General features: G+C 39.2%; 2 protein-coding genes across 4 annotated transcripts in view; both read left to right on the top strand.

The window, feature by feature from the left end:
- Window positions 1–3,421: 3,421 nt before the first annotated feature.
- Window positions 3,422–3,958, top strand: RB195_001903 (uncharacterized protein; the record flags this gene model as incomplete). The annotated part of the gene is made up of 1 exon (XM_064198892.1): window positions 3,422–3,958. The coding sequence occupies one exon, from the start codon at window positions 3,422–3,424 to the stop codon at window positions 3,956–3,958; it is 537 nt and encodes a 178-aa protein (XP_064054773.1).
- Window positions 3,959–20,787: 16,829 nt separating this feature from the next.
- Window positions 20,788–26,785, top strand: part of RB195_001904 (uncharacterized protein) — a gene marked incomplete at both ends in the record, with an annotated part of 57,247 nt that continues 51,249 nt past the window's right edge. For 2 of the 3 annotated variants that reach the window (XM_064198894.1, XM_064198895.1), the window contains 9 exons: window positions 20,788–20,879; window positions 22,641–22,730; window positions 22,824–22,916; window positions 23,098–23,230; window positions 24,090–24,244; window positions 24,296–24,351; window positions 24,469–24,528; window positions 24,574–24,584; window positions 25,095–25,244. In XM_064198894.1, the coding sequence (XP_064054774.1) occupies window positions 20,788–20,879; window positions 22,641–22,730; window positions 22,824–22,916; window positions 23,098–23,230; window positions 24,090–24,244; window positions 24,296–24,351; window positions 24,469–24,528; window positions 24,574–24,584; window positions 25,095–25,244 (840 nt within the window). Of the gene's footprint in view, window positions 20,880–22,640; window positions 22,731–22,823; window positions 22,917–23,097; window positions 23,231–24,089; window positions 24,245–24,295; window positions 24,352–24,468; window positions 24,529–24,573; window positions 24,585–25,094; window positions 25,245–26,785 lie in introns of those variants that run through there. The other variant, XM_064198893.1, reaches the window with a different exon arrangement.

A 26,785-nucleotide genomic window follows, 5' to 3' on the forward strand; every position in this document is an offset into this window, starting at 1 on the left:
AAGCTTCTTTTTCCAACTCCAGTACTCCAAAGTAGAACAGAGTTTCGGAGTTTGAATGACCAAATTGATCCGGAACGAGTCTACTTGGTTCATGAGACCGAGAACGGAGACCTCAAACGGGGTGGAGGAACTCACCAACATTTGCTACCTTTGAAGAACTAAATAACCACTGTGAAAGAATATAGGCAGGGTCAAGCGTGGTGATGGCACACGAATACGTGACTCTCTCGAATACGACCCCTTTATGTGTTTCGAAAAAAAAAATCGAAAATTAACTGAGGAACAGACGGCAAATGTGAAATTCGCTAGCTGAAAGGACCGAAGAAACACCGAGTGGCAAAAGAAGCAAATTTGCTGAAATGTTTTTGGAATGTTGCTATTGAAATATTTCCATGTTTATTGTATTCCATTTTTATTCCAAAGTCTATGAAATTTGTTTGAATGCAGGTTAAAGGACATGATATAACAAAAGAGAGCAGTCAAGTGCATAAGTCGAATTACAGAGGAACGACGAAAAAAAGCGAAAAAACCATTTTGTTGCAACAATGTGGTAATGGGACGACCCAGGTTCGACATCCCGCTGAGTCAAATTTAGGCGAATGAGTCATATTTCTGCAAAAGAGTTCGTAATCTGACACTTCTTCTAAAAGTCGAAGAATTGAAATATGGCAGACGAAGTGGAAGTCGTCACCGGATAATTATCATCACCATCTCCAGGGGTAGGACGCTGAGTAGTGAGCTTTTGAATCAAAGTTAATTGAACGAAAACTTCAAATTTGAGACATTTGTGGTTCTTGTCAGCATTTATTCTCGCTCATTATTATTGGCAGTGTTTTTGGTACAATTATTGTACTTCGATGAAGATGTAATCAACTGCTTCCCGATTATTAAAAAAAAACTAAAAGGTGGATAAGGAGAGACTTTCATTTTCTCATAACCAAATTCGAATTATTGCATAACAGCATACATGCTGTTTTCATGTCTTCTATCAAGTGTATTACGTATTTTTGTATTACGGGCTGAATTCGGCGAGAATTTGAATTTCCTTCAATAGGAGTCAATTTTTTTTTGTGAAAAATTGTACAAGGGGACTAAAATCAAAGTAGTGAATCGAAGTACTCATGTGGTCAGAATCGGTGTAACGTCATTGCATATCATAAAAAAAATGATGAAGTCTTAAAGAAGGTAATAAAGATAGAGTAAAAATTAGAAACTTGGCAGTAATTAGGAATTGAGAAACTCTGCTGGAATCGTCGACTCAAAGCTGGACGTTATGAAAAGAGGGATCAAACCCAGCTAAAGTCTGGTGCAATTACGTAAACGGCTGGGTTCGAGTTGAGGCGCTTTTTAGTTTCAATCAGACCACAATGATGAGGTCCCAACGCGCCACTCCGCTCGCAACCATTTACACAACTACAGCAGGCCTTACGTCGTTTTAACCCGACTGTATGTACGTATTTCTCTTCTAATGACATCTCTGCCTTGTATAGCTCTTCTCCTTTGGCTGCCTGGCCTATTGCGAGTTCTCTTGTGGCTCTTTCTACTGATTTACTCTGACAGGCTAACAGTTTGTTTATTTATTTTGTTCACTTACGTATCTGCCATCTCGTTCATCTCTCACTTATCCCTCGCTCTCTTGTGTGTTAACCAATCCTCACCTCACGTCGGAACGAGTAAGCGAACGGGTCAATAGAGGTGAGGGTAAATCCTCAACATCAATACACATTGACGAAAGAGTGATCTAATCGAAGAGGATCAGACAAGCCCAATAATTCTGCCATCTGCCGCACGAGATCGTTATCCAATGAATAATTTCTTGAAGTTGATCGGACATTGGATGTGGTGGAGATGACAAAATAACTGAGGAGGTTCTTAAATGGAGCAAAGTGTGCCAGAAAGTAAGAGGCAACGAGAAAAGTGAAAATAATGGAGGAGCATATTGGAAAGACAGAAAAAAAAAGAGAAACGGAGTGTTATGTAGGAAAGCTTTGCAAGATTTTGATGCATATCGATATGCAAATATGTAAGATAGTCCTTGTCATTGTCTTTTTGTCATATCTTGTAAAAGAAAACAAGAGTAATTGTCATAAAACTGTTGAAATCTTCAAAATGTTTCATTTTAGTCTCCATTAAGAAAAAATCCGGGCAGCTGCTCTCCCTTCGAAGACTACGAGGTAAAAAAAACAAAACGAATAGAAGTTAGACAAAAAAGTCCATTGAAAAAAGATAAAGGATTCAGAAAGCATGCCAAGCTTCCGAATACATTTTTTCAGGAAACGTGAAAGAAGTCTTGAAATTGTTCCCTCATAAAGTAGCAGCAATAGTCTACCTTCGCCTAACTTCGAACTATTTCAATTTCTAAAGGAAAAAAAAACCCTGAAAACTACGGGAGTGTAGACGACCAACGTTGAGAATAAAAAGAGGCTGGCAGCAGAATCCTGATTTTCTTCTTTCGTATCTTATTTCAAGAATTGACTTTCGTTGAACGGAAAATTAATTAATTCTTCACAAAACATCACATTTTCCCTTCCCTTCACCCCTCCCTCTTGCTCAAGAATTATACCAGTGATTTGTGTGCGCTACTACAAGGTCGACAAGCCGCTAGGGTGTGACACGTCCGCCGTTCTATCTATTAGACTACCAATCTACATGTTAGACTCTATTCGAGGTTGGATCCAAAGGGTCCTGGTTCCAGTTCAAAGGCTTTTATTTTGTTGCATTTATGCAACTTTCATTTACGTGTTTAACACCAGCAGCAATTTTCTATGGTTCTACTGCACTGCACCTCGAAGAAAAAGTGGTCAATGTCCTTGATGCGCTTGAAGTTGACTGCCTGCCCGAAGTAGCTTATAGGTTGGGAAGGTTCAACGGTAACAAGCCACGCCTTGTTAAAAGTTGTACTCTCTTCTCGTTCCCACTGGGCAAAGGGTCTGTCAAGAGCGCATCTCCTACGCTGCACAAGCCTTTCGAACATATTTGTACGTAAAAGCATGACCGCGGCAGAACGAAAACGGGATTATGAGTTGAGGCACAAGGCTCGTCTGAGAAATGAATGGTCATCTGCGCTTGAGTGGGTGGTTTACAGAGATGCTCTCACTCACAGAACCGAACTTCCCCGCAAACCAATGGCGGGGAACTTGCAATCCAGCGTGAACCTCTCTCTAAGACAAAATGTAATTTGTTTAACGCAAGCAGCATAGTAAACAAATTGCACTTTTTTCACTCTTTTCTTCGTCTGCACCAACTTGATATATTAGCTGTTACTGAAACATGGCTCAACTCTACAATTTCCGATTCTAAACTAATAGCCGATTTACCATACTTCGTGTTTCGTTCAGACACGGTGCTTCAAAAAGGCGGCGGTGTCTGCTGCTTAGTTAGCGACAAATTTCACGCGGTCCTCATTCCACTCAGACGTCAAATGGCTGCTGATATGTTGTGTCTTGAACTCCTCTCTTCTTTCACACCTCATTCTCTCAAAATTGTAGTTACCTATCGACCCCCGGTTTCTGCTAAGACTGATGATGATACCTTGTTTGATGGTATTTTTGAACTCTGCCTTTCGTCTCCTAAAATCACAATTGTGGGCAACTTTAATGTTGACATGAATAAACATTGCAATTCCACTACTGAACGCTTCGAAACTTTATTGGAAAGTTGTGATCTGGCCCAAAACATTGATGCTCCCACTCGTTTATGTTCCATTCTCAACCTCGTTCTTTCTTTCGGATATAGTATCAGTGATATCGAAATTCTGCCTCCCTTTGCCAATTCCGATCATAATATTGTTTCTTTCAACTTCGACATTAATATCGATCAACACCCCTATCTGCCCTTGTCAGATTTCAGTCGTGTAATCTATTCCGAGTTACGCAAATTTCTCGCTCGCGTGGACTGGCTGGAAGTTTTCGACAACTATCAGTCGGTTGCAGCATGTATCGCCGTTTTTGCCCAGTGACGTACGATAGTTTAGCCAAGTTTCTCCGAAGTTTAACAAGAATTGTGCACTTACTTATCCTTTGCATTTACGAAATCTATTTGATCAAAAGAATACACTCTTCTACCAACTTGATAACTCTTTGAACAACGCTCTCAATAGAAATAATTGTGCTGATCTTGACTATCACATGAAGAAATACATTGCATATCGTGAGCGGCGTTTGTCGAAAGCATGCATGAAAAAGTTTCATAACTTTCTCGCTAAAAGAATTAAACAAGCACAAAAACTGCCTGTGTTGAGGACTGACAATGGGAATTCGATCAAAACCGATCTTGAAAAGCTAACGCACTTGCTGAATTATTTGCTTCTAACTACTTATTAGAAGTGGATGAAAGCTGTCATAATCTTCCATTGCCAGCTACAGATTCCTGTGCCATTCAGGTTCCTCAAAGGTCCTCCGACTTTGTCATCTATCCAAATGAAGTCCTTACCGTTCCGAAACGTTTAAATCCTTCGTTTTCGTGTCCCTACGATGCTATCCCCAGATAGTTTAGCAAAATGGTGCAGATGTTTTGTGTCTTCCTCTTGCTCATATTTTCAATGCGTCGCTTATCTTCAGTGAAGTTCCTAACATTTGGAAAAAGGCACTTATTACCGCAATACCCAAAAAAGCGATTCTAACGCTCTCTCGAACTTTCGTCCCAACTTATTGTATCCTCCGCAAGCAAAGTTTTGGAAAAGATAATCAACGAAAAACTGAACGAGTGGCTATCATTAAGAGACATCATTCCTTTCGAACAACATGGCTTCCAATTTGGATCCTCCACTACTTCGCTATTGCCTGATTCGGTCTATGATTGGATGACCGAAGTAAACAAAAGGAAGTCAGTTGGTTTAATACTGTTCGATCTATCTAAAGTGTTTCGACATGGTAAACCACAAAAGGCTTCTCTTCAAACTCGAAAAACAAAAAACATGGAGTTCGCGGACAGCTGCTCAGTTGGTTGAAATCTTCAAGAGCGACACATGACTGTAAAGATCCATAACAGTTACTCCAAGCGTTGTGCATTGCAAACCGGCGTTCCGCGAAGCAGTGAACTTTTGCTGCTTCTTTTCCTTGCGTACAATGCTGACCTTCCCAGCTATTTGAAAACCCATCCTGACATGAAAGTTCAAATGTTCGCGGACGACATCAAAATACATTTTTCATTAGTTTTGGGTTTTCGGATCCTGCGGATGGAAGTTAAGCTAAAGGCAAACAAGTATTGGTTTTTCCGAGCAACAAGCAAGAGAACAGGAAGCTTCAATTTGCACTACTTTAAACTCAGACGAAAACTCTTTTCAACTATGTTTAACTCCTTTTTCTGCAGAGTTGCGCGTTGGATTAATCCAACTCTGCAACTCTGCAGAAAATTATTCCAGCTGAAGTTATGTCTAGTCCAAACTTGAAAATATTCAAAAGTAGACTATCCAAATTTCCTATTCAAATGTCTTTCCTATTTTAAGTATGAGGAAGGGCCAAAATCTCATTGTTTCAGAGATGTGGAGCAAGTTCCTCTTCCAACAAGCGACCACAATAAACTTTGGGTTGGTATGTGTTTTTAGCTCACAGTTTTAGTTTCTCTTTTTCTGTTGTTCATTATGACACTAGCTAGCTTTAATTTTGGCTTGATATGCTCCTTTTCAGATTCGGATTACGGATTCCTCCGTTCGAGATTAAGTTGGTCACCCAAACCCTGGTATCCGTTTATCTACCGTAACGTTCTGGGTCTGGGAAAAGGATCTCGTGTGAGGATTTCTCACCTTTTGTAGCAGGAGAATGACCTGCCAACACACCACTCCTCATGCTTTGAAGGGCCAGTCTTGTTGTGTAAAATTCAGGCGAAATTCTAGTGAGCTCTGTTCCATCTTTTCTTTTTTTTGTTTTATGGGTCTCCCGCAAGTGTTTTCAATAAATAAATAAATAAAAGTATCAGTTTTTTAATATGTTCGTTTGTTTTAGATGAACTGTCTGAAGCCCCAGAGAATTTTCATTAAAGGTTGCTGAAATTGTAGGATATGTGTGAAAGCAGATGGAGGAGAAATTCTAGGAAACATCGCCGAGACTAACTATGAGATCTCGTGGTGTAGGGGTTATCACATCTGTTTAACACACAGAAGGCCGGCAGTTCAAGCCCGCCCGAGATCATTGGTTTTACATCTGCTCAGTAACTCCACATCCTTAATTGATTCCAGATAATACTAATTAGCATTGTAGTATTAATAATAATTGTTATGTCTTATGTTCAAGGCGGTAAGATCAATCTTATTAATAGTTTTCCAGCTCCATTCACTTTCTGTTCTAATAATATTTTATTATACTTTAGCTACTTGATGATAGAAGTCTGTTTTAGTATACACCAAACGTAAATATTACTCAAGGCCTTGTTTTCTTTCAAGGAGTTTCTCTTCTCCATCCTTATTTTTCTTCATTTCTTTCCTTATTTTCTTTTTGCAAAGATATCTCTGTATTTACGTTTCCTTATTATGCCAACGAGGTTTGGGTGAAATTTTCTTATTGACCTAACGTTGCGACAACAAGAAAATCAACGCTTGTTTTGAAATTACATTAGCTTGATTATTAACTAAACTCCTCCGCCATTCGTCAGCTAAATTAACCATCAAGTGACCAGAGTATGGAAAAATGCAAAATTTGGCTGAATTCAAGTTATCTTTATCTGTTTGACCTGTTGTTGTTTGTTTGGGGGATTTTCAAAACAACAACAATAACCAAGAGAATGAAGAGAAGAGAGAAAGTAGAAGAGTATCTCATAATCCTTATTATTTCCGTCCTTTGCATTATTTTTTCCAGTAACTTAAAGTCTTCTGGCTTAATAGTGACTCACTCTTATATAAAGAGGTTCTTTTCAATCCTTCTTGAGAGGATGCCTAAGGTTTTTCCCCCTGGTCTATTTACTATCCACGAGAAGATTACTGAGTCGGCGATGTCTCGTAGTCCAGTTCGCCATTCTAACATAATTCTGAACACTCGGTCAGTTTGTCAATGTACTTGGATTAAACATTAACGGCGAGCGCCTTGAGGTGATTTATAGTGGGATTTGATAGCATGGTGGAAGGACGGAAGAGTTGCTTCATAACAGGCCACTCAATCCTCTATCGATAAGCTGCACGTAAAGTATTTTTATGGAGAATTTTTCTTCGTAAGGAAAGAAAAGTAAAATTCAGAAAATTTGCTGGGTTCTTGAAACCATCAAAAACCCAAATTATTTACTTAGAAGTTGATTTCTACTTTTACTTTCTGGTCTAATTTTATTTATTCCTTTTTTCACTCCTTCTCTATTTTTTCTTTTGATATCTATTTTGAATTGTATAATAATTTTTGCTGAATTTCTGAGCCAAGTCACATCGATTCTTTCCAATCTATTTTTTTTTCCAAATTCTTTTCGCTGCTCTGGCGATACTTTCCTGTTTCAGTCCCAACATTTAAGAAGGGAAAAAGTGTTGCGGATCCAGGAGAAGAGTGCTGCAGGTCCGGTGCAGGGGCTTGCTGATGTGGCGTCCGTGAGGAAGTGGTAGTGGGACCTTGTCCTTATGAGGTCACGCCGAGTGCGAATACTTGCAGCTAGAGTTTATCCGCACGAAGAAAATGGTAATAACTTAGACTTGCGTCGACATCGATGCTTCATGCCCCACCTCACGGGTACACCTGCTCGGGGGCCCTAAGCCCACCTCCGTAATTCCCTGCGCTTAATCCACTTGCTCTGTCACTTGTGAGATCCCCAGACCGCCGTTCTCAAGCGCTCGCGGCCGGACTCTGAGCGCAAGCACTTTTCATCGTCGTATTTCCGTCTTTCGGTGGCTGTCGATCATAGAAGGGAGTTCCAGGCTGACCGTTCTTTTAAATCATCTAAACTTTCCAATTACATTCCAATCGAGTACCTCTACAGCTTAACATTTTATTGACTTCGTAGTAAACATGTCCCCTAATAATACTCCTATTTGCTCATTTGTTTGTCGAATTCTTTCCGTATCTACTCACCTACTCTTCTCTTCACTGCGTTCCGATCTTCTGATCCATATCTTTTGAACGTAAATTTTTATTCTCTTATCTCAAATGAAAATTCGTACTTAGTTTTTTATGAACAGTGCTTCTAGAAGCTCGTATATGGGAACAGGAACTTTCATTTATAACTGAGACTGCTTACACCAAAATCGGAAGAAATAAATATGTGCCTGGACGAGTATATAGCTATTGATAACCTTCTGATCTTTGACAAATGTGCAATTTAAGAGCAGATCTTTCGTTCGAGCGTGGCATGCTTCATTTTCCGAACCTAAACCAACTGGATGAAGTTGTCTCTCATTTACCCATCCTTTTCTATTTTTTTTGCATTTCCTATGCTTTACTTGCTGTTCTTTCTTAGTTTAGCAGTTTAGGTAGAGTAGAATCGCTAGAATTCTTCGATAGAAGGCGAAAAATATACAGATGTGCGTCCTTCATTTGTACTGCTACTGTATCTAAAGTGGAGCTTCCTGGTGTTGAAGCATGTTACATTAGTCAATTTTTCAACATCTTCAAAGTTATGATATTACAGCTGCGAGAGATAACAATTTCTTCGCAATATTATGTAGATTACGAATTTGTAACTGTCATTTTGCTTTTCAAAAGATCTATTCACACATCTTTTACTATGTAAATATTTATTTATATAGTCAAAAATCATATATCCTTAGGGCGCAATTATCTCAGACTCGGCCTTACTAAAACACTTTTAAAAAATCACCGCAACGTTATCTTTTTTTAAAAGTGTTTCATTGGTAGGTTTTAAGAGTCTACTGCTGTCCAGATTTTACGACTGAAATCAAACTGAGGTAATTTATGAAAAAAGGAAAAAAAGCGAAGAATTAGCGATTCTTCTGTACTTTTCCACATTGTCCACATTCCTTATGAAATTTTTTTATGTTATATCTTATCATGTTATCCTTTACCCATTATCATCTCTTATATTATTTCTTCTTATATACGTTTCTTTCTTATTTGCTTTGGACTTTAATTTGTTGGCCTTGTTTTTTTTTTCAAATATATGCTATAAATGGTGACTTTTCATTCTGCACTGTTTACTTCCTTGTGGCATCGTTTCCGCAACTTCAAGAACAACTCTTTGTCTTTCACTGCCTTTCAGGAAAGTCTGAAATATTGAAAACTTTCACAAGAGTTACTTCAAAAACTGGGAACTCCTGCTCACATTTCTTTTTTTTTCGACACAGGATTGTTTTGATTCCTGTCGCATTAAATATGGTTTCTGTTCCCAAATCAACTTTTTGGAAGTGCTTTCCATTTGAGTCGAACGATGACGATTGATTTGACGCATTGTGCTTCAATGGAGTCGGCCTTGAGTAAGGCACATCCGTATAATTGAAGCGTTCTCGTTTGAGAACCCGTCGGAACATTGTTCGTATGATTATTCGATGTGATAATATTTGCTTATACAACATGGAAGAGAACAAAAAGTACTTGCACAACAATGCCCAAATCCTCATTTTCTGAAAAATCGTGTGCTGAAGTTATTTCTCTTGTTTTGTCCGAAGGCTTGAAAATGCTTCGACTTTTCTGATACTGTGCATATCCCATCAAACTCCTCCTTTCAAACCTCGGTAGAGTTCCTATCTCGATATGGCAAGTGCCTCAAACAGGAAAACAAACTGACTACTCTCAGCGAAGGCCGGAGCTGCTGAGTCCTTGTTTATTTTGAAGTCCTCTTTGAGATTTGCTCTAATTTCTCGACACTCGTCCAGAAAAAAATTTTCGGAGATCGTGTTAGACATTACACGACGGTTTGCGATACCATTCACACGGAACAGCGAGAACTCGCTCCCTTCGTCCCTCAACGCCCCCTCCCCTTCACCCTCAGCGATCTCATATAATCGTCTCTGGAAGGTGATCACACGTTGTAGTTAAGTTAATGTTAACGGTTTTTCCTTCGGTGGTCGCCTTCAGATCTCTACTAACGAGGTCACGCTGCTCGAGAATCGGTGAATTAATTGGCAGATGGCGGCGTTGATAAATGGGAACACGATTTGGAGAAATGTCATTGATTGTCAATCCATGCCCGCCCTAATCGAATCCGGCAGTAATCATTGCTGAAGATCGAATCACTCAATAAAACCTAATCGTTCACCTAATCGCAGAAGCAATATTCTAATTTACTAAGGCACTTAACTTTGGATTTAAAATCTCAGGCTAATTCTGTTTGCTTTTCTAACCCCCTTTTCGTCCACACTCACTTATTTACCTAAGTGTCTATACAACACTTTCGTAATCTACCTCAACGTCATTCGTCTTTATTTTCCTCCTTACTTCCCTCTCCACTTCTGTACTCCGTCATATTTGCATTTGTTTTCTTTGTATTGAAATGTAATGCTGAATTGGTGTACATGACGTTCGATGTCAAATTTCTTGAAATTTATATAATCTGATGAACACCAATTTAAGCCAATACAACTTGTAAAATTTGTGTTCATAACCAATAACGTAGGTGTTGACTGCTCATCGAAATAGTAAAGCCAAACTGAAAAGATTCTATAATTTACTGAATTATTTTTTCTACTCAACTCCAGTGAATCTTTTCATAGAATTAAAATCGACCTCGTTAGCAAAGTAAAATGATATGAACGAATTGAACGTAGAGAGAGATGTGGAGAAAAGAAAGAGGTATGTATTGCACGTGATGTCTTCCTTCTCTTCTTCTTAGATAAGAAAGAAGTTTTTCTCTTTTTTCTGGAAACTTCCAATTACGCTTCATTGGTGTTTTATTTTTCATGTATTTTTATCTAATTACCGCACATATGTATTTACTTTTTGTCACGGATAATCCGTGCAGTCAAGCTTATAGCTTGCACTGTATTGTCAATCTTCGCGCAGTATTTCCGTTCCCGTTAGAAAATTTCTCAAACGTTTCAATTTTCTTTTTCATCCAAAAACGCGAAAAGAGAAAGCTCATGATGGGATGATTTTACTAGTTTCGGAACGTTTTACGCCTAGTTGCGAACATTTTATGACGTAGGATCGAACATTTTATGACGTGTTTCTGAAATTTTATTTGGAACAAAGAAATCGATGTTGACAGAAAACCAGTCACCGATAAACTAGAGTGATTTTTGGGAAACTCCATTTGTTCTTAACCTGAGCGGTGGAGGAGGAAGGGGAGGTGGGGTGGGGAGGAGTTAACATGTGTGTAGGGTTTTTATGCTACTTTCTATATTTAACTAGCTACCTCGATATGTACTGTTATGTGTTATGTTTTATTATATATTCGAATGACACATTATTATATCTGATATCGTTAGAGACATATAATACTTCCGTAACGGTTAAAACCTTATGAGAGATACTGCTGGAGGAAGGAAATCGCTCGTAAAGGGTTACTGTGTGTCGCTAAAATAAAAAAAAAGAAATTGCAAATGATCCATTTCCCATATATTTCTGCTCTTCAAATATATTATCATACATAGTTTCAGTGCAGGTCTAAGTTTTGGTATTTTTGTCCAGTAGTTCTTCGCCACGAGCTTTTGAGGTATTCATCCCCGATATTGACATCGTCCTCTGTTTGTGGTATTCGTGTAATTTCTTCATTATTTCACCTCATTTATCTACTTATTTCCGTATAATTCGCTTAATTTTTCTATGTTAATATTTCTCGTTGATAACTTTGAAACTACTCTACTTGTTGCAACAGGATAACTTCACTTTTTAAAGAACCTTCTCTCCGTGAACTTCAGGATCAACTATGACTTCGTAGTCTTAGCTGCGATTTTTTCCTGCGGACCGCTATGCATGATGTCTTCTTTTAATTGCCTTTGTAGTCGCATCGAAAAGATGCAAGAGATGTTCAAGTGCACTCATACGTCCAGTCCCTCTTCACCATAGAATACAATTTGCAATAGTGTCCGTTTTTCACGGAGGCAGATTATCCCCCGAACACCTCTTGCTTCGTTGATGCTAGAGAGATAAAAAAGCGCTTAGAAATTCTTTGCTGAAATCCCTATATGATATATGATTTTAAAGAGATGAAAAGGACTTAAATCCTTGATCGTGAGAAGTGTCGTTCATTCAACAAAAACTTCTTTAAATCGTCTAAACCCGTTCCTCACAATTTGGATCTGTACGACGCTTTCATGTCAGCAAGTTTTATTCAAACAAATGTCGAGATACCTAATATGACGAGATCTGATCTCCAGAAAGTAGGGAGCATTTGGGACAATTCCTCTCACCATCTCCCCTCCAATTTATCATATACTCTCAACATAACAGTCTTCTGTTTTAGCAGTTGATTTGTAGTGTTTTTGTATAAAAGCCAATGTTTTTTCTCTTAAAAGTCTATGAAAATTTTATCTGGTTGATTCAAAAACGGGTACTGTTAATGCCCATAACGATCCAGCAGTAACGTGCAATAGTTTATCAATTTCTATGTTCCTGCCCCTACTTGGGGAGTCTACTAATAACCTGAAGTTGTAGAGAAGCTAGAATATCTTTTTGGAAATCCCTGTATTATTGCGAATTCATCGAATATTTTGAGCTTCAACTTTAACATTTACGCTTTACTGGAACACTGGATCAAACAGCTTAGGAGCACATTCCCTCCCTTGCGGAATGGGCGCTCTTGCTGGATTTTCGGTAGAGTATTCGTATACTGGATCGTAGCTTATTGAGAGAAGGGTGATTCCGTTCATTCCTTCCTAATTGCCGTAGAAAACGGTCCGGAAGATACGGCTTCATTCGTTTTGGCGCACTATTTTCCACAACGAGTTCGATTGGAGAGCGCCAGCCTTGTGCGGCGCCGCATCTTCCTGGCCGTTTTTTACTGCAATTAGGAAGAAGTGGACGGAATCGCCCCCTTCTCCATAATCTACGATCTCGTATACGAATATTCCACCTGAAATCCGACCCACTCAGATTCGTGGGGTGATGCCTTTAAGCGGAGAGTTAGCAGTATCTTTCTTGATAAATCTTCGCAGTCGCGGAAGTGTACATGTACATAGCGCAGTTATGCACCATTCCTTCACTCACTCATTCATCCATTCGACTCAGTGGCTTGATCGTTCATTGGTTCATTCTTCCACTCACTGATTCATTTATTTATGCTTTCATCCATCCATTCCTTCATCCCTCATTCATTCACTTGACTCAGTTACTTATTCCTCAGTTATTTAATTAATTAAATTAATTAAAATTAATTAAATTCAGTTGGCTAGTAATTCGTTTCAAGTTGCACAGTCATTCTTTTACTCATTGATCATTGATTCGTTTAATTCATTTCGATCCAGCTGCTTTCCTTTTATTCTTTCATTTATTTATGCATTCATTCATTGACTCTCTCACAATTTTAGTGATATAAAAGCACTTCGAATATTTTTCCGCTATACGAGCGAGCACTTCCTGCGAGATGTGAAGAGAAAAAAAGCATTATGCCATAATTCAATGTCAGCCCTTGATGCTATAAAGGGTGGGAGGGGGTGCACGCTTTCGAAACGGGAGGGTTATTAAGAGTTCATACTTTACGAATGCGTACGAACGTATAAATGGAACTGAATGAGGAGAGGGCCAATATAATGCAAGTGGAGTTAAGAAAAGACATGCTTACTCAATTTTCCTCAGTAGAAAACAGCGTGAAATCAAACCTAAGGAGTTAAAAAAAATCGTTTCGAAGAGCACTGTATGGAAATAGCTGTTTCTGAATTTTTCGTTAAATGTAAAAGATCTTTCCTCTCTGGCTGTTTAGCCCTCAAAAGGCTCAACCGTTAAGAACCTAACGTTAGAAAGGCTTTTTATTCATTATTATTAATTTCTGCGCTCGCTTTGAAAACAAGTGAAGAAAATTCGAAAACGAAGGTTAAAGTACATAAACAATAATTCCTGTGTCTTGCATCATGTTCTGTAATTAGGAAAACTCCAAATCGAGACTTTTACTTTGTAAGCCGCTCTTTTGAGTTTACAGTTTATTTATTCCTTTTTGTGTGCATACTACATACGTGTCTACATCTTTAGTTACATTTAATTTCTCGATTGAAATCAGCCCCTTTTACCTACTGTTGATCTTCAGAGAAGAATGATCATAAGTAGATCGTGTAGATAGAGTCGAAACGTCGACTGTTTCAATTCTGTTCCTCTTTACTCTCTTATTTTGCACCACTCAAATGGATTTCATCCTATCTGGAGTGGCTCTCTTCGGTTATTCACATTTGATGTGGCCGTGAAGATTATGAGGAACGGATTGAAATGTGCAGAGGTCACACAGCAATTTTCTCGCTACTTCATACAAAATCACTAATAACGGTTAATTTCGCATGTCCGCTCGCAGCGAATCTGCGTGACCTCGACCGTTTTGTTTTGTTACTGATCATGTGAAAATACTTCTTATTTTAACGGGGCATTGTCGATGTTAAGAAGTATTTTTTCCTCTAGTTCTTAATTTTTAATTTTTAACAAACATGTTCATTCTAACCAATCACCAACATTTCCTTTACTTTTTGCACTAAATAAATTAAAAAATAGTTGAAGGATTTAGGCGTCGAAGCATTCTCTAGCGTGTGAATTCCCCACAATCGCCGGAAATTTTATACCACTCTAATTTTGACCAGTGTAAAATTTCCAACGATTAACGATTTTGAGTTTACTTACCGTATGAATGCTCTCTATAGGGTGATAAAGCGCTTGAGAGAATAAATAAGTGATGGGCTCGACTTTTCCAGGCTCTGACGAAGGCAGAAACTCCGAAACGTTAGCTGTTAATGAATATCAATACCAATCTTGGCCACGGCTCGAGCAACTCAATAAAAGCTACGCAATTTTTCTTCTAATCTTGGGCATTAATCAAGGAGTGACACTATTGATTATCTCCTGCACTTTCTGCACTGATTCTGGAGATTTTAGGACTGGAGCCATTCTCGTGGTGGTGAGCCCCTTTAAATAATTATTACTAACTACACATACGATGGTGGCATGTTATATAAAATGAATGTATGAATGAATGGAAGTATAAATAAAAAATGTGCAATAAACAGTAACCAGCATCAGAAACCAGTCGTTATAATTGAATGTCTGACTTAAAGGCATCACCCCGCGAATCTGAGGTGGTGCAGATTTCAGGTGGAGTATTCGTATACGGGATGGGAGACTATGGAGAGGGGTGTCATTCCGTCCATTTCTTCCTAATTGCCGTAAAAAACGGCCCGGAAGATGCGGTGCGTGCACAAGGCTGGCGCGCTCCAAACTCTTTGCAGAAAATAGCGCGCCGGATCGCTCGAAGCCGTATCTTTCCGGCCGTTTTCTACGGCAATTAGGAAGAAATGAACGGAATCACCCTTCTCTCAACAATCTACGATCCAGCATACGAATACTCCACAGGAAATCCGTACCACTACCTCAGATTCGTGGGGTGATGCCTTTAATTGCCTTTGATCTGAATTCGTCGTAGATACTATTGCAGTAATACGAAGACATCTCAGAAATAAATGTACAGGTGTGAACAAATCTCTTTCTGTTAATGATTGGTCTGGAAAAATAGTTAAAGTCAAGGAAACCCTGCAGGTGTGTTAGGTCGGCGACATGATTAATGACGCCACCGTTCAATTCAGAGATATACAGAGCACAGCTATGTTTATATTTCGCATGCGATTCATGTTGTATACTCCACTTGTATGCAGGATAAAGGTGCTTCCAAGATTTTCAGGCCATGGAGTCCTGTAATCATAGGTTTCATATTTAAGTGCTGAGAATCTGCAATTTTCGTGCCTAGACGGTTTTTTTTTATAGTTACAATTAGCTCGTCTGAGAATTCCATGCACTCAACTATGTACGTACACAGTAGCGTATGCAAAAAGTTGCCACGAGAATTGAAGCTAATCTAAATGTAGAGAAATTCAAAATTTGTAATTCAAATAGGTACGAAATTGAATCTTTCCTGCAAAAGACTCAGGTTATAAAGGTTTCTTGGGACAATTTTCCATCATTTCTTGCGACTTTTTTCTTCTATTTCGCAGTAGAATTTTAGAGAAAGTTATATATTTTTATGTGGAAAACGCCGATCTTCTGCAACTGTTTTTGTTGAAGTTTCCAAATTTTTGAGTATCAAATAAGCATCGTATAGTAAAGCCATGCAATCAGCTCCAGATGTTTCGGCCGACCATAACGTCGACGCAAAAAGACGGAGCGCGACGTTGTTCCGTTCGACCTCAACGAGCCAGTGCTGCACATCTGGTCGTCGTGTTGCTCTTTATTTCTCTTCGTTATTTATTGACAACTTACAGTATCACCATTCGTGTATACGATTCTTTTAAGTTGAAGAAAAGGTGGATCTACTTATTAGCCAAAAATGTTCTCTGATGCATGAACGCCCTGATTCAAATGTAATACAATGTAATATAAATAAATACATTGTAATCATAGCGGTAAGAGTTGTTGAGACGTCCTCGTTTTTTCTTCTCCCACGGATGACCGAAAATTTACGTGTGGAATCCTTGGCGCTTGTCGATGACATCCGAACATCTGATTCATTCATTCATCCATCCATTTACTCACTCATCAAATCAGCCATTTGTCCGCATATTGAACAATGCTTGTATTGAACAGCTTGAGATGAATTCGAACCCATCATGGCTATGTTCCTATTTAAATCGAGCACTAACTTGATACTTTACCAGGAATAGTTTCCAGTGTGTGAACCCCCGTCGCCAGTTCACGGATAACCACAATTCCCACGAGTACATTTTGTCATCTGCTGCTATTTGTAAAACCACAAATCGAAAAAAGCAAATGTCATACTGCGCAACGGCTGGACAGAAACAAATGACATCGAATAGGATGTGGCAGTCAGTCGCAGGCGGCTATGGGTCGGTCGGTCGATCATCTAAGCGGAACACATGTGCTGCGTGGTTATTACCTAATATTAGGGTCGGCCCGTGCTACTTATGGTTTGTCCAAGATCTTTAATGCACCTCCTTGTGTTCGATTTTTAACATTGAACAGAATTTTTTATCTCTTTGGCCTTTCTTCGTATTTGGAAAAACGTTTTCTTCGCCCTCGCTGCCGTAACGTTGTGGAACTGCGTAATCGCAGTAGAAAGATTGACCACAGGTTCATCATAACTCAAAGACTAACGTTAATATCTGTGGTTAATTTATGTAGGGTAACTCATGACACCTGCGTCGTTAGTGCCTCGCAGAACCCCTTGGAATTGCAACAACTCTAAACAACAAGTTGCTTCCTTCCATAGGGATGTAGTTCACAAGTGCATATGAATGTGAACACCCCCAATCCCTCCTTACATTCCAAAAAAGCGTCTGAAACCGCCTTATGTGATTCCGGCGGTACAACCCATTACTCGATAATACGATAAAACGCGGACACCGCAGTCGTTCTCCAACGTGTGCAGTCCAACTAATATAGTTGAAATCAGCGTCGGAAACTCACCCGACCGCGCAATCGTAGACGAGTTGCGAATCGTCCTCGTTCTGTTACCCGTAGCGGTTTGCATCGTTGGGGGTAGGCATGTTCAATGAATTTATTCTGTTCTGGTTCACTTGAGAAATTGTTTACAGTCGTATAGTGCATTCCTAGCTCTATCTATTGGTGGAAAAATCCTAACGCCATCAATTTCACGATACTCTGCCTTTAACTTTTTACTACATTAATACCAACATCAATAGGTAATTTGTAAAATAACTATGAACTTCTGTTCCTATTCGCACTCATCGAGTTCGTCGAATGACCAACTAAAGTTTTTTGGATAGGTTTGATTATTATTTAGCTAATTCTTCTCCACCTATCACTGTTAAAACCTTTAAGAATGTGACTATTAGTGCCTCTATAGCTCAGTGGCAGAGCGTCTGTCTCGTAAACAGAAGGTCTGCGGTTCAATCCCGCATGGAGGCAATCCTTTTCGTCTGCATACCATTATTGTATTTAGTAGTAAACTTAACTACTTCGACCGTTTACCGTAGGTTTTTTGCGAGAAAAAACACATTAATTTTTCATCATTTCGTCCAGTTCACCTTGAAATTGACCTACCACATATTTTGCATTTTCCCTTCATATACGTTTTTCCAGCTCTTGTTTAGTGTTTTTCTGCCATTTCCTCCTAATGAAGTGCTTTAAAAATTCCCAAAATCTTCCTCAAAATGTTTCAAGAGACAATGCGACTCTAATCAACGACACCAGCTGCTCGGATGTCGTAGATTGAGCGCTATCTGGGCTATGTTGTGATTCGAAACTTTATCGATTGCACTTGGCACATGATCTGACTTGGTTGGTGACTGATTTCCTCCACATCGGATCTTTCAATCAACTTATCCACGCTCGACTAACTCGCATTCTTCCAGCCTTGCTTTTTTAAATGATTAGCTGCTTTACTTTATAAAAAGATTATTGAAAACGTTTCTTGTCAGTATCCAGAGGAGTGCGCACTATTTCTTAAGCCTAAGAGATCAATGCACGATAAATGCAACCAGCTGCTTTTACTAATCACCGTTAATGATGCCTTTCGACTACAAGTGTCAGTTTTTCTGTCGTGATCCGAGGCCCTTTATTTGATCCCGATAATCTCTACTTTGTTCCGGCCGCTCACGATATTTTGGTGGCAGACTTGACTGTGAACTGAGATTGTTAGACCGTAAGCTTATCCCAATTTTGAACGTTTCAATTAATTAATTTTTTGGGGGGATTACCAACGCGATTTTTGAGAACTCTTTTTTCTGTCACTCTTTTTGTTATTGCGCTTTTCGTGTTCATTTTTTTCTTCCAATTCTTTTTAATTTTTCTGCCTGTAATCCCTTCGTGTATTAACTTCTTCTTGTTGCAAAAGTAGTTGTCTGGCTACTGTGTGGGGTCGAAAAATGCGATTTTATGGCCTTCTACTACTTCAAACCTTCTTCGAAGTTCTATAGTGCAAATTCTCGTTTTTCCTCCTATGTTTTCCCCTCTCTGAAACATCTGTTTGCAATTACACAATAAATAAGAGCGAGATGGAATCGCACTGGCTTCCGATATCAATAAGTTTTATCCGGACGTTGGAACCGGATTCATCGATCACGGGACTACTTCAAGTTCGGTTGAACGTAAAACAATCGTATCTCGTACATTTTCCACTTCTTATAGAGTCAAATTATTAGTTATTTCTTTGGGTTAGGATTTAATTATTAGTTATTGGTGTCTTCTTATACTGCTTTAAATAGTGCTACTGATAATATATATATATATATATATATATATATATATATATATAATAGATTGTTTAGCGATTATGCTGAATTTATAAATCTAACAAATAAATAGAGTTAAATTGATATAAAGTTACATAGTACACAACTACGGGGTTTCAGGAAGAGAAGATTTGGAGATTGTTGGACTAACTAAAATGTTTTCAAACTGTTATTGCTAGCCGTGTCACTCTCTCTTTTTTTTTCTCTATCCGTCTCCTGCTTTTCTTTTTCTCCGCGTCTAGTTTTTCTTTTCTTCTTTCATGAAGAAATAGAGAGGAAATTGAAAGTTGTTCCGCGGAAATATTGTGCATAAAGCGTGTAGCCAATATTCCAGCTATCATGCAGTGACCCACAATGGACTGTTCATTAATTAACTTTTTGTATATACCTGTTATAATTGCTATGTCAACAAAAAACTTAATCTCTATATTTCTTTTTTTCTTTTTTTACAACGAATATTTGGCTGTTTCTCTGATAACAATGAACAAAATCTTTATTATCAGGGAATTGCTTTTACTTTCTAGGACTAATACTATTTACAAATTTCACTTCCGTCGATCATGATCAAATGGGTTTTTTTTCAAATTTCAACTTGTAAAACTCGTGGTTTGCGAGAATTGATGGGACTGCATTGATCACAGCTTAAGCTTTCGCCGTCCCGAACGTTTTTAAACTTTTGATTGATGAAGAACGAACTTCTCGCAGATCCCGCCCGAGAAGAGAACGCTCATCGTTTTCCCTAGCATCATTTCTTTGCCTCCACTCTAGAATTATACCAGAATGCCGTCGCTTCCCTACTTTTGTGGTTTTTTCCTCGATATCCTCCGTCCTTCCAAGCAAGTGATTAGATCATCTGGATAACCTTAATCCTATGCACTACGTTTTCGCGTTGCAATCCTCGTTCTTCGTTCCTGTTGTTACTTCATGGGCGTTTGTTTTCGCTAAGGTTCCCTAATCACAAGGATTTGGCATCCTAGTGTATACTAATGAATACGAACATTCCTTGTAAGGACCAGTTTCTAGTTAAAACGTTATTTCGCCCATGCAGTAAAAGACATTATTAGTGTCTGTTCCTTTGTTTACAAAAAGAAGGTTTCGGAGTTCATCCTTTTCTTTAGCTAATTTTTCCTTTATGTGCCTTGAGAAAAACTATTGAAGTAATTATTACAGTAACTTGTGAAAGATTCAGCGGATGGGGATGAATCTGAACTAATAAAAGTTGAACTAATCTGAGTTTCATCTTTTAGGATAGATTAATGGAAAATTTGTTAGCTCACCTATTTTATTCTTTGTGGAATTGCAGCTATCCGTAAGGTCTCCCGGCTAATATTAACAAATATAGCTCCCGACCAGTTCCTCCGTTTATTCTTCCACGTTGATCGTGCTCTCATAGCCCTCCTCTCATCAAAACCTTCCATATCCTCGTTCCTTTATTAAAGACTTTTTTTTGATTGTCAAAGTGCAACCTCCAGTTGATATAGAGGGAATTCCGACAGTTTTCCATGCTAATCTGTTAAATTCTCAATAACTTACACACTTGCCCTTTTCCTTTGGATGATGGTTGAAATATGTGAGAGGAGGAGAATTTCCGAATGATTAATGTCCAGAGCAGTGAGGTAGCAGTTCTAACACATGACAAGAAGTGGCTCGTCGGTGGCGCCGTTTTCAATATTACGACCTCGCAGTAAGTCTCCTTCCGAGGCAAACTGTGGCGCTTGTCGCGTCATTTCTTCAAGTCTCAAGACTTCTTTTTCAAGTCAGGAACTATGTATCCCCCATGAATTTCTCACTTAATGTCCAGACACTTTTGTTCTTTCAAGTTTCTGTTTTTATGAAGATTGATAGATTTGAAGGAACTTCCGTAGTACTGTGGCATATCGTTGTACCTTCGATTTTTTATCTGTGAAAGTTGAGAGCTTGGTCATAAGATCATATTTGGTTGATATTGCGTACGGTGTTCTTAATTTTACATCTTTGAAACAAATGCTAGAGAGGTTTTTTCTTAGACGGGGGGTTATGATATCTACGCTGCAGGCACGTCATAAACCTTTCAGAACAGCTTCTTTTTTCAGCTGACTGCTGTACATACGTTTGCGATATATCGTCAGAAATAATTCATTGCCTCATGCCAATCTCATTGAATTCGCTCATTTCTCTTTTCTATCTGATTCACATCGGAACTTTTCACTGCCTTATTTTTGAAGTTTTTTCTCCATATTTTGCCCATTCTGTTTATTTTCAAGGAAGGTTACGTAAAATTAATTATGTAAAGAAGTTCATTTTTCCCGAATGAACGCTGATAAATTCTCAAAAGTCAGCACTATTTCTTTCTGACATAAGCAGAGAGCGAATTGTTCTCCTAGGAACTTCAGTGTTGCAGCGTCTTAAAGATATTTATATCTCTGTTATACCCCAGAAAAATCTCTGTTACCTTCTTCCAAGGTTTTAGATACGCAGGGGATAGTAGGGCGGTTGATGAAGGAAGTAGGGAAGCGCTGTTGGTTGGTAGAGCAAGTGAGGGTGAACGTTCTGCTCATTAACTGCGCTTTTTACGCTGTGTTTACGTTCTCTTTTACGTGGAACTGCAAACAATTTAAGACATATGGAACTTCGTAAAAACTCCGAAAAGCTCCATTAACTGTGGAGATTCGTATCATGCTTATTAGCCATAACACTTTTCGCATTCACTCGAGGATTTCCTAGATCTAATCATCGTTTTTTTTTCCATAAATTTGATGAGAAAAATTTAAACTAAAAAGAACAAGTGGAAAGAAGTTAAACGAAGTTGGAGTACATAATGTTGTTTCTAGTTATATTCTAGTGAAAGTGTGTTAATTTTTTTAAGGATCAGACACTTTTTTTTAAATGACGTTACTACCAACTAGGTAATAATAATTTTTCCTGAGAAATTCAGTGTATTGCACTACAAGAGAGTGGATGTATGGAATTGTACCTTATTGGTTTTCCTTATGCTCATTAACGTTTATGTGAGTCTTTTTCCTCATTTCTTTGAGTTATGCCTTACAGCTTGATCCGTTCAATATGGATTAAAATTTAGTTGTATACATGATATTTAATTAAGACAAACCACAACAGGAAAACTTTTTCGCTTCGCAATAAGATGAAGCTCTTTGTGTTTCAATCTCTGTATTAATTATGCAAATTTCATCCTAATGAATAATTTTTGCATCATCATTTGATGAAAATTTTTACCCGATCTTCTTATTTTTGAAATTCTTAGTTGATTAAGGAATCTACGATAAGAGAAGGCGATATCTGCACTTTTTTCTTACCAATTTTTGCGCGCATACTTTCTCTTCTTCATCGAGTATGCGTGCCCGTTCCGTATGTTTAACGATGTAGCGTAAACCCCTCACTGTAATCTGATATGTCTCTTGTTTTTTTGTTGCGATTCGCTCCCAGCCTCGTATTGTAACATTTATAGGGTGTGCAGCTACAGCACTCCTCCAAAGCCACGGCTATCCACCGTGGCTACACTTTCAGCAGAAGAACCAGTTCAGCCAGGGCTGTTCAGGTGCAGCTACGTCCTGCTCTTCATTTTCTGTTTCACCCATCGGCTTCTTTTTCATGTGAACAAGAGTTCCTCTTGTTGATAGTCGAATTTAAGCTCCGCTCGATCAGCGATAGCACCACGCGGATATCCGCTAACATCACGGCAACGCGGCTACCAAGGCTCTGACGAAGGCGACAACGCCGAAACGTTAGCCGTAATAAATTTTGTTAACAATCTTGGCTGTTGCTTAAATTTGACTATCAACAAGTTGCATTCTCTATGCCAAGATTCAAGGAAAGTCGAACTTTCGCACTTCTGGAAGATGTACCAGCAAATTGTGTTCGACTTGTAAGAGAAGCCCTTTTTTTGAGACAGAAGATCGTCTCAGAAAGGCAATTCATCCAGTTTCTCCGCCGATGTTTGAAGAGTTCCTCTATTCGGTAGCAGGTTTGATTGTGAATGCACGATCGATGGCTCGAAACTGCCTCGGAGCCAACCGAGCCCTCTTGGTCGACAAACTGGTGCCAGACCTGTCCGTGGGGATAAGAACACTAACTTGACATGACCTAGCCCGTGCAGCACGTATAATGTGCGTGGTAAAGTGTATAGACAAACATGCGTTCATAAACGAACTCAAACGATTCTGAATTGATGTCGATGCGTGTTTTCTGTAAGGATTGATCAACGCTGTGTACTTCATCCTTTATCCTTTCCTGCAGTTATCGGCGCGTTAAAAGTGCCACTAATATGGTCAAACATATCATATGGAATCAGATGTAGCTAGAATAGAATTCAAGTTTCGTCGTGCATGAGAATTCCTTCGTACGTGGTCTCGAATTGTTGACGGAAAGCATTGAATTTTACTGAAATTCCTAAAAATGAAGAAATAATTTCTTTCTACTCCTTTTAGACATTTTTATTCGACGGATTTCATCTCACACTAATAATTAACGATCAATTAATAATCAACACAGACACAGGATAGAACAAAAGATCCCTTTCTGCCTTCCTTTTATTTCGGATGACATGAGAAATGCAGTGTGAGCAAGCTTACGACAGGCAGGTTTGCAAGACTCAGTCAGAGTAGTGGGCACACCACCTGCGAACCTGAAGCAGCAGCCAGCCCGCAATCGCGCCTATGACAGACTTTGTGAGACCCCTATTTGCATCGTTTGTCCGAACGGGAGGCAGGGTGATTGCGTGGTATCGGGAGTTATCTATCTAATCACCTGTCAGTTATGTGGGGCTGAGTACATTGGCGAAACAGAAAGATCACTATGTATCCGCGTCAAGGAGCGCCTAGACCGACTCGTAAAATCAAAAACATCATCCTCTTTAGGTGTTCATCGCAGACAGTTTCATGACAACATCCCTTTCAAGATAGCTGTCACGATCTTAGCACGCGAATCAGACGTTCTGGCGTTTGTAAATACATTGGAAGCGTTTTATATCACGGCCAAAAGTCCAATCATGAATCGTAAAGAAGAATGCATCGCTGTGACCAACGAGCTAGCGCCACATCAGGACCTTTGCGGGTTTTGACCTACGGGGTCAGAGGCGGGGGCATCGTTACTAGTTGATACTAGCGGCGCAGCTCTAACAACTGGTGGTCCGCTAACATCACGATTTCGTGGCTATCAAGGTGAGCGCTGGTCTGCTTTTCTGACGTTGCTTTTAAATAATCTGTTTGCTAAATCGTATCTTGTGGGATGACGAGACGTTTGAGAGAGTAGACTACATGTGTCCTTGATTTTTCCAGGCTGTGAAGAAGGCGACGACGCCGAAACGTTGGCCAGAATAAAGATCAATAACAATCTTGGTTCTGCTTAAGAAGTAGTACACAATCAAACTCTACGATGCCAAGATTCAAAGAAGGTCGAACTTGAAACTTAATCAACACAGACGTTTTCATACGGCTAGCAGCGGCGCAGCGACCGCGTCGCTTCCCTGACATGCCTCTCCCTCTCTTCTCTACAATGCTGAACCGAGGACGCATCGCAATCTCTTAGTTTACCTCCCAGTCGGTGTCGACTACAGTCCACATTTTCGATACCGTAGCTTCTATTTTTAATTTGTTTAATTCAAATACACTATTCTGAATACCCATCGCGAAAAAGAGCGTTAATCCTGCTGTTTGTGAGGCTCTGGAGAAACTCACATTCTAGCCCTGTTCTTCACGCAATTTTTAATTCCATATGAATGTCACCATTCTGTACCATTTAGCTGACTGAATGCAATTCATTTTATTCCTTCATGTTTCTCTTTTCAAAATCTCCAGTTGCTTAGAATTCAATTCCAATATCTCGCAAATATCGTGCAAATTCTTCGCACATGTGATTTGCACCATTTACATTCATTTCTAAAAAAATGTCATTTGCCTTTCAGGGAATTTTTGATTTCTCGTCTCCGACAATGACGACGGACGGAGCACACCGGACGGAATGCGTAACGATTGCCGAGGTGGAGCATGAGACCGACGATATGGATAGTGCCATCGATTTGGTCAAGGAGATTGAGGATTTGGATAAATTGCAGGTGAGCGACTTTGAAATGTCATCCGTTTTTTTTTTGTTGCGAAAGTCTTTTTGTTCATTTGATCGTATTGTTAGTTTTACCTTTGGATACATTTCCTGTGTACTTCCCCATAGATGTCACATTTTCAATTCTCGTCACCTCTTTTCCTTCTTTTCCTTTAACACTTTAATAAAACTGCACTTTTCTGAACTTTACGTCTCTCTAGACCGATCCGTTATTCTCAATGTTTTTGGGTATTTGTTATTTGCTTTCAATATACTAAACAAAACTTTTTACTTCTATTTGTTTATATCACATAGCGATCTGTTAGGATCTGGGGTAGCGGAGGAAATTGCCGATGATCTACATAGTTTGATTAGAAAAGAAAAAAAGGAGGAAAAAAGAAAGAAATTGGAGATATTAGATAAACCGCGCTGTTTTGAAGAATGACACAACAACGCCCCATCCGAGCCTCTGCGCAAAATCCCCTGAGTAAATTGAAGTTGACGAATTATTTGTAAGAAGTAATGTTTCTACACACATTTTTGATGAACGTACTAATCAGTTTCTATCTCGAGAAGTCTCCAAAGTTCTCTACTTTTCAGTAGCCATCACTTTAATGTCTAAATCCACGGTCGTAGTTGTTTCGTCACCTTCGCTCTTTTGCCTTCAAATCACCTCAAAACATCTTTAAAAGGATTTTGTATAGCCAGCAATCTTGAACATTTCGTCATGAGTTCATAAACTATACCTGTCCAACTGTCCGACTATCGGTCATTGGAAATACCAACGTGTCAACAAAACCCGTGTCATCCTCCCCTCCCACAGCACGCGCCATCATCGGCAGGCATCCGCACGGCCCTACTCACAGTGAATTCCTAACTTCTCTTGCTATCCAGCCATGCTAGCCAGCATTATCTAATCCACTGACTGACGCAAAGTTGATGAAACGATGGTTCGTTGCACCTAGCCATGCGTTGAATAGAAATCTTCGGTGCCAGAACAAGTGGATATGTATTTTCGCCGCGTAATGCACTCATCCACGGGAAGTCTTCATTGGATAGTATCGTATCCAAAGTAGTCCTAATAATCCTAAAAAATGCATTTGTTCAGAAACGTATCCAAAGTAGTCCTAATAATCCTAAAAAATGCATCAGATCAGATGAATAAAGTTAAAGGGCGTTTACGTCTGTCTACCGTGCTACCGGAATTCCCTTCAAGAACGGTGTGAAAGCTAGATGTGGGTAGGCAAAACATGAACTTGCTCTTCCACCCCAATGGAGATTTTAGATTTTAACGTCATCGTAAGACGAAGTTTTATGTTTGCACTTGAGTTTTTTCCTACTAGCCATGTGGTTGTAAAGGATAGGCACACAGATAGTTTTTCCTCTTCGCAGTGTTGTCGGTGGAGCTTCAAAAAGCGCCACTTGGCCTCCTTCTTCAAGAGGTCTACAGAGATTTTGCTCTCATGCTTCGCAGTCCATTTTGCCGTGGAAAAAATGATGTTCTCTCTGCATCGAGGTAGATGTTTGAGTGCTGTCAGGGTGAATTCTTGAACATAG

The sequence above is a fragment of the Necator americanus genome, chromosome IV (genome assembly GCF_031761385.1).
Source record: "Necator americanus strain Aroian chromosome IV, whole genome shotgun sequence".
Lineage (NCBI taxonomy): Eukaryota > Metazoa > Nematoda > Chromadorea > Rhabditida > Ancylostomatidae > Necator > Necator americanus.